The sequence below is a fragment of the Pelophylax lessonae genome (genome assembly GCF_965119305.1).
Source record: "Pelophylax lessonae genome assembly, chromosome: 7".
Classification (NCBI taxonomy): Eukaryota; Metazoa; Chordata; class Amphibia; order Anura; family Ranidae; genus Pelophylax; species Pelophylax lessonae.
Window position 1 is genome coordinate 294,913,074 of NC_138774.1, and position 7,293 is coordinate 294,920,366.

Genomic DNA, 7,293 nt, shown 5'->3' on the forward strand with positions numbered 1-7,293 from the left:
AAGAAGACCTCACAATTGGCCTTTTCATTCGTCCCAAAGGTGTTCAGTAGGGTTGAGGTCTGAGGTTGAGATGGCTCTGAGCTTCTTGGATATACCATTCCAAAACTATGGCCATTAACATGGTGTTGCCCCCATTTGTGGCTATAACATCTTCCACTCATCTGGGAAGACTTTCCATAAGATTTTGGAGGGTGTCTGCGGGAATTTCTGCCCATTTGTGTAGTCAGGTACTGCTGTTGGATGAAAAGACCTGGCTCACCACCGGTGTTCAAATTCATCCCAAAGGCGCTCAGTAGGGATGAGGTCAGGGCTCTGTGCAGGACATTTGAGTTCCTCCATGACCTAAAACCAGCTGAACACCTCTGGGGTGGGAAAACCTCATTCCAAAGGTGTTCTGTAGAGTTAAGGACAGGTACTGATGCTGGGCAAGAAGACCTTATTCCAAAGGTCTTTCAAAAGTAGGGTTGAGGTCAGGGCTCTGTGCAGGACACTCAAATTCCTCCACACCAAACTGTTCACACCATATCTTTATGAAGCTGGGTTGGTACACAGGGGCACAGTCATGTTGGAACAGATAAAGTTCTTCCCCAAACAGTTGGTCAGGTGATCACAAGCTTTTGGCCCTATAGTATACTTTAAATCTTACCTTGCAAATCTTTCTTTTTTTTTTTTACTTCTCCAAAGAAGGTTAAGAGTTTGAAACTCAAACTAGAACTACTGCCTCCTACTGAAAAAAAATAAATGTGGCTCAGAATCGAAATATATTATTGTAGTCCCCATAATAAATCCACAAATACCTGTTGATCCTGCCAGTGAAGTCCTCCCAATGAAACTTCCCGTGATGGGGGGGGGGGGGGGGGTACATAAATGCTGCACTGCTCTCGAATTCAGAGCAGAGTTGTCACTCTCATGTAGGCTGTGTCTGCTTGCAGTACAGAGGGAAGAGAAGGTGTTGTAGGGGTTTGTGGCTATCAGTATTGTCGTTGCTGATTCACAATCCTGTAGCTTGTCAATCATCACCTGGCCACACCCAATCGTGCCCACTACTTTCTGGATTTTCAGAACTGTCCCTCCCACTAGGAGCTGCAATGTCTAGGACGGGAGCCTGTGACACACACATGAGGAGGATTTGGCTAAAGTAGGAAATATTTGTTCAGCAAGACCATGTAAAACAACTAACACATTTTGGGGTTCAAAGGTATCCCTCTTTTTCAGAAAGTAAGAAGCTCAATGATCTACTGGCAGGATCAGCAGGCATTTTCCTGTTACATAGTTACATAGTTACATAGTAGGTGAGGTTGAATAAAGACAATAGTCCATCCAGTTCAACCTGTGTAGGTGTGTGTGGCTGTAATCATCTCACATACCCCTGAATGTTCTGATCCTTGAGATGTAAGTCTAAGAGTCTTTTGAAAGCCACCATACTACCCGCAGAAACCACCTCTTGTGGTAGAGAATTCCACAATCTTGTAGCCCTAACAGTAAAGAACCCCCCACGTTGCCTGTGGTTAAAACGCTTCTCCTCTAATCGCATTGTATGCCCTCGAGTCCTCATGCAATCTCTTCGAATGAACAGCTTTTTTTCTAAGCTGGGATCCCCATTAAGATATTTATAAATTGCTATCATGTCCCCCCTCAGACGTCTCTTCTCCAGGGAGAATAAATCGAGCGATTGTAGACGCTCTTCATAGTCAAGGTCCTCCAATCCCCTAATTAGTTTAGTTGCCCTTCTCTGGACTCTCTCCAGCTCCAACACATCCCTCCTGAGGACTGGCGACCAGAACTGGACAGAATACTCCAGATGCGGTCGGACCAGAGTTTTATAAAGTGGAAGGATTATAGTCTTACAGCATTTTTAAAAAGACGGATCAAGTGGCATGTATTGCCTTACTTATAGTTAAAGTATAACTAAAGACAAAACTTCTTTTAGTTTTGTAAAGAGCGAAGAGGGATCGAAAACACCCATCATTGGTATAGTCTGTGTCCTTGTCAGGGAGATTCAACCTCTCTATTTGCCCTGTTTACTGTTGCCCCCAGGAGTGAAATAAAATCCCAAACGTTGGGTTGTCACCAGGACAAGTATAAAAGTCTTTCAATGGGGACACTATACCAATCAGCCATAACATTATGACCACTGACAGATAACGTGAATAATATTGATTATCTGCTTACAATGGCACCTGAAAAGGGGTGGGATATATTATGCAGCAAGTAAACATGTTGTCTCCTAAGTTGATGTGTTCAAAGCAGAAAAAATGGGCAAGTGTAAGGATGTGAGGGACTTTGGCAAGAGTCAAATTGGAATGGTTGGATGACTGGGTCAGAGCAACTCTAAAACTGAAGCTCTTGTGGGATGTTCCCGGTCTGCAGGGGTTAGGACCGAGCAACAGTGGTCCAAGGAACAAAAACCAGCCAACCGGCGACAGGGTTATGGGTGGCCAAGGTTTATTTATAGAGGTGGGGTGGGAAGGTTCATTGATGGAGGTGGGGAGGGAAGGCTCATTGATGGAGGTGGGGAGGGAAGATTCATTGGTGGAGGTGGGGAGAGAAAGCACATTGGTGGAGGTGGGGAGAGAAAGCTCATTGGTGGAGGTGGGGAGAGAAAGCTCATTGGTGGAGGTGGGGGGAGAAAGCTCATTGGTGGAGGTGGGGGGAGAAAGCTCATTGGTGGAGGTGGGGAGGGACGGCCCATGGATGTAGGTGGGGAGGAAAGACTCATTGGTGGAGGTGGGGAGGGAAGGCTCATTGATGGAGGTGGGGAGAGAAGGCTCATTGAAGGAGGTGGGGAGGGAAGGCTCATTGATGGAAGTGGGGAGTGAAGGCTCATTGATGGAGGTGGGGAGTGAAGGCTCATTGATGAAGGTTGGAGGGAGGGAAGGTTCATTGATGGAGGTGGGGAGTGAAGGCACATTGATGGAGGTGGGGAGGGAAGGCTCATTGATAGAGGTGGGAAGGGAAGGCTCATTGATGGAGGTTGGGGGGGAGGCTAATTGATGGAGGTGGGAAGAGAAGGCTCATTGATGGAGGTGGGGAGGGAAGGCTCATTGATGGAGGTGGGGAGGGAAGGCTCATTGATGGAGGTGGGAAGGGAAGGCTCATTGATGGAGGTGGGAAGGGAAGGCTCATTGATGGAGGTGGGGAGGGAAGGCTCATTGATGGAGGTAGGGAGGGAAGGCTCATTGATGGAGGTGGGGAGGGAAGGCTCATTGATGGAGGTGGGGAGGGAAGGCCCATTGATGGAGGTGGGGAGGGAAGGCTCATTGATGGAGGTGGGGAGGGAAGGCTCATTGATGGAGGTAGGAGGAAGGCTCATTGATGGAGGTTGGGGGGAGGCTCATTGATGTACAGTAGGTGGGGAGGGAAGGCTTACCCGTGTAGTCTGATCCAATAGAAGAACTACTGGAGCTCAAATTGCTGAAAAAGGGAATGCTGGTTCTGATAGAAAGGTGTCAGAACATACAGAGCACGCAGTTTGTTGTGTATGGGGCTGCATAGCCGCAGACCAGTCAGGATGCCCATGCTGACCCGTGGCCTCAGCCAAAAATGCCTACAATGGGCACATGAGCATCAGCATTGGACCACAGAGCAGCGGAAGAAGGTAGTCTAGTCTGATAAATTATGTTTCCTTTTACATCATGTGGATGACCAGGTGGGGTTAATGTGAGTCACCTATCTGGGGAAGAGAAGGCACCAGGATGCACCATGAGATGTCCAATGCATGGAGGGCCTACTTTACAACTTACAGAACTTAAAGGATCTGCTACTGATGGCTTAGTGCCAGATACAACAGCATACCTTCAGAGATCTATTGGCATCCATGCCTTGATGGGTCAGGGCTGTTTTGGCAGCAAAAAGGAGACCTACTCAATATTGGGTGGGTGGTTATAAGGTTATGGTTGATTGGTATAGTTCTGGTGACAACCAGGGATTCCTTCACTTCAGAGGGACTTCCTATCACTTTCTGTTTTGGCTATGGAACAGAAAGTGCAGAAAGTGAAGGGAAATCTCCCCAATGGGACACAGATAACAAAAAAATAATATTACTGACGGGGGTTATAACTAGTGATTGACCAATATCGGTTTTTCGTTGCCGATACCAATATTTTGGCCAATGCATATCGTTTTTTTTTTTTCTTGACAGGTACTCTTGTGGAGCGATCTGGGGGCCTAAAAGACCCCAAACCCCTCCTCTGCCCTTAAAAGCATTCAAAACGCCAAGTTTGGCTTTTTTGAATGCAGCCATTTTTTTTTATATTTTTTTGTATGGAGACCCGATCAGAGCCGAATGCGGCTTTGATCGGGTCTTCGGCAGCCGTTCAGGCTGGTTGCCCGGGTCTCCTGGTAGGACGACAGGAGACCCAGGCGAGCCGAGGAAGGCGGCGGGAGGGGGGGGGGAACACATCCCCACCCGCTCCTTTCAATGACAGCCGAGCGGCTTCTCAGCCACTTCGGTTGTCATTACAAGACAGTCGACCGTCGGCTATGGACTCCCGTACAAGCACTTTCCCGATATATCAGCAATATCGGTAACCTCTGGGGCGGATTCCGATATATCGGGTAAAGTGCATATTGGCCCTCGATATATCGGCAATATCGGTAACTTCCGGGGCCGATTCTGATATATCGGGGAAAGTGCATATTGGCCCTCGATATATCGGCAATATCGGTAACCTCCGGGGCGGATTCCGATATATCGGGGAAAGTGCATATTGGCCCTCGATATATCGGCAATATCGGTAACTTCCGGGGCCGATTCTGATATATCGGGGAAAGTGCATATTGGCCCTCGATATATCGGCAATATCGGTAACCTCCGGGGCCGATTCTGATATATCGGGGAAAGTGCATATTGGCCCTCGATATATCGGCTTGGCCGATAATCAGTCCATCCCTAGTTAAAACCCTCCCTTACTTTATCCAAAATAAAAAAAATAAATAAATAAGTTTTGCTTTTAGTTGTACTTTAAATTGCAAAATTTAGTTGTACTTTAAATTGCAAAATTTGAAAAAAAAATGGTTATTTTATCTGCATTTGTAATACTCTCACCATGACTCTTTTCTTGACTAATGTATTACTTTTTTTAGATGTGTGGATGATTAAATAATAACCTCTGTTTTTTTTTTTTCCTTTCTCACTCCCGTATTTTCTCCTCCACCATTCTCCTACACCAAACACTAAATCAACATATGCTGCACAGTCATTCTCATAGTTTGGTCTTCCCACACAACCCTTGCCTGTTTGTTCTCATTTTCACCCATTCCCCTTTGATTCCATCACCTCCCCTTGGCAAACCCTCACCCCCGGCCCCCCTGAAAAAAAACACTGTTCTTGGTAATGGAGCAGCACAGAAGGAGAAGGGGCCGCTGACCAAAGGCTAGTTGGAGCCAGCCTCCAACATGGCTAATGGCAGCGAGTCAGAGGAGCTGTCTGGCTCTCTAAACCAGTCAACAGCAATCTCTACCCACCTCAAGCTGGTGCTTCTGGGTTTCATCATATGCGCCAGCTTAGCGGGCAACTTACTGGTTTCCCTGCTCGTGTTGAAAGACCGCTCCTTGCACAAAGCCCCCTACTATTTTCTGTTGGACCTCTGTCTTGCCGATGCCGTCAGATCATCTGCCTGTTTTCCATTTGTCCTGCTTTCCATCCGCAATGGCTCAGCCTGGGCTTACAGCCTCTTAAGCTGTAAAGTTGTGGCATTCATGGCCGTCCTGTTTTGCTTCCATGCCTCATTCATGCTTTTCTGTATCAGTGTTACTCGCTACATGGCCATCGCCCACCATCGATTCTACTCCAAGAGAATGACGCTGTGGACGTGCATTGCAGTGATCTGCATGGTCTGGACACTCTCGGTCGCCATGGCCTTCCCTCCAGTATTCGATGTGGGAACTTACAAATTTATCCGGGAGGAGGACCAATGTATTTTTGAACATCGCTACTTCAAAGCCAATGATACCCTTGGATTTATGCTCATGTTGGCGGTGCTGATTGTTGCCACTCACATTGTCTATGCCAAACTGCTCCTCTTTGAGTACCGCCACCGCAAAATGAAGCCAGTGCAGATGGTTCCGGCCATCAGCCAGAACTGGACATTCCATGGACCTGGAGCTACAGGGCAGGCTGCTGCCAACTGGATTGCTGGATTCGGAAGGGGGCCGATGCCGCCCACTTTGTTGGGTATACGTCAAAACACCCATACTGCCAACCGGCGTCTCTTGGGGATGGATGAGTTTAAAAGTGAGAAGAGGTTGGGGCGGATGTTTTACGGGATTACCCTCAGCTTCTTGGTGCTTTGGTCACCCTATATTGTGGCCTGTTACTGGAGGGTTTTTGTCAAAACCTGTAGCATCCCTCACCGCTACTTGTCCACTGCCGTGTGGATGACTTTTACTCAGGCTGGGGTAAACCCTATTATGTGTTTCCTACTTAATAAAGACCTGAAGAGCTGCCTTCAGCTCCACATCCCCTTTTGGAGGACGAAAGCCTTGCTACCTAGGGAGCCTTACTGCGTAATGTAAGAGGGAAACCATTCCACTCCCAACGTCACACTAACCTCAGTGATTGGGAAATATGGATTTACATGACCAACTGGGCATGATCAAGAAGGATTTCATAAATTGGACCACCAAGAGTAAAGAAGACATAAAAAAGAACCATCAAGTTGAAAGACCATAGCTTTTTTTTTTTTTTTTTTTTAAAGTTTCATTTTCTAAAAGATACAATTGGTGAAAGAAGGACTTGGTCGGGAGGGAGGGGAAGGGGTGCGTGAGAATTTCTTGGATGTCTTTTTTTATTCCAGCTAATGCATTAGGGATGATGGACGAAGCTCGGGTGGGAGGGTGGTTGTGACAGAGGGAGCGCAAACGTTTGTCTGATGAGTTTGTGAAGGGGAGGCTGGTGGGAATTTATGTATTTGTTTATGGACATATTTATTGACAATGGTTGAAATGCCATCACTTGTATTAATGTCTTTTGATTGATACAAATATGAGGGAGTTTGCTTTCCAGTTTGTCTGTTCTTTACAATTCTTGGAATCTGCACATTGTAAAATGGTACCACATTGTAGGACCATCAACTGGCCGCTTCACACAACAAATGGTACCAGTTCTCCTATCATTCAAACCTCCACATGGACCTGCACCTCATACATTCTCCATGGGCATCTACTGTAGACTGCTGGCTCAAAAAAGACCATCTCAGCTTGCTGTTCACAAATATAGATAAATCCGAGATGTACACCAGAGAGCTCTTCCTTCTAAGTGTTCTTTATTGAACCATCCATAAATATAGCTGC

The 7,293-nt window shown here is 46.8% G+C and overlaps 1 protein-coding gene across 1 annotated transcript in view; it reads left to right on the top strand.

The window, feature by feature from the left end:
* Positions 1-6,777, top strand: part of GPR173 (G protein-coupled receptor 173) — a 32,298-nt gene extending 25,521 nt beyond the window's left edge. The window contains exon 2 of the mRNA XM_082263595.1: positions 5,199-6,777. Coding sequence (XP_082119721.1) covers positions 5,398-6,516 — 1,119 coding nt within the window. The 5' untranslated portion in view covers positions 5,199-5,397 and the 3' untranslated portion in view covers positions 6,517-6,777. The remainder of the gene's footprint in view (positions 1-5,198) is intronic.
* Positions 6,778-7,293: the final 516 nt, after the last annotated feature.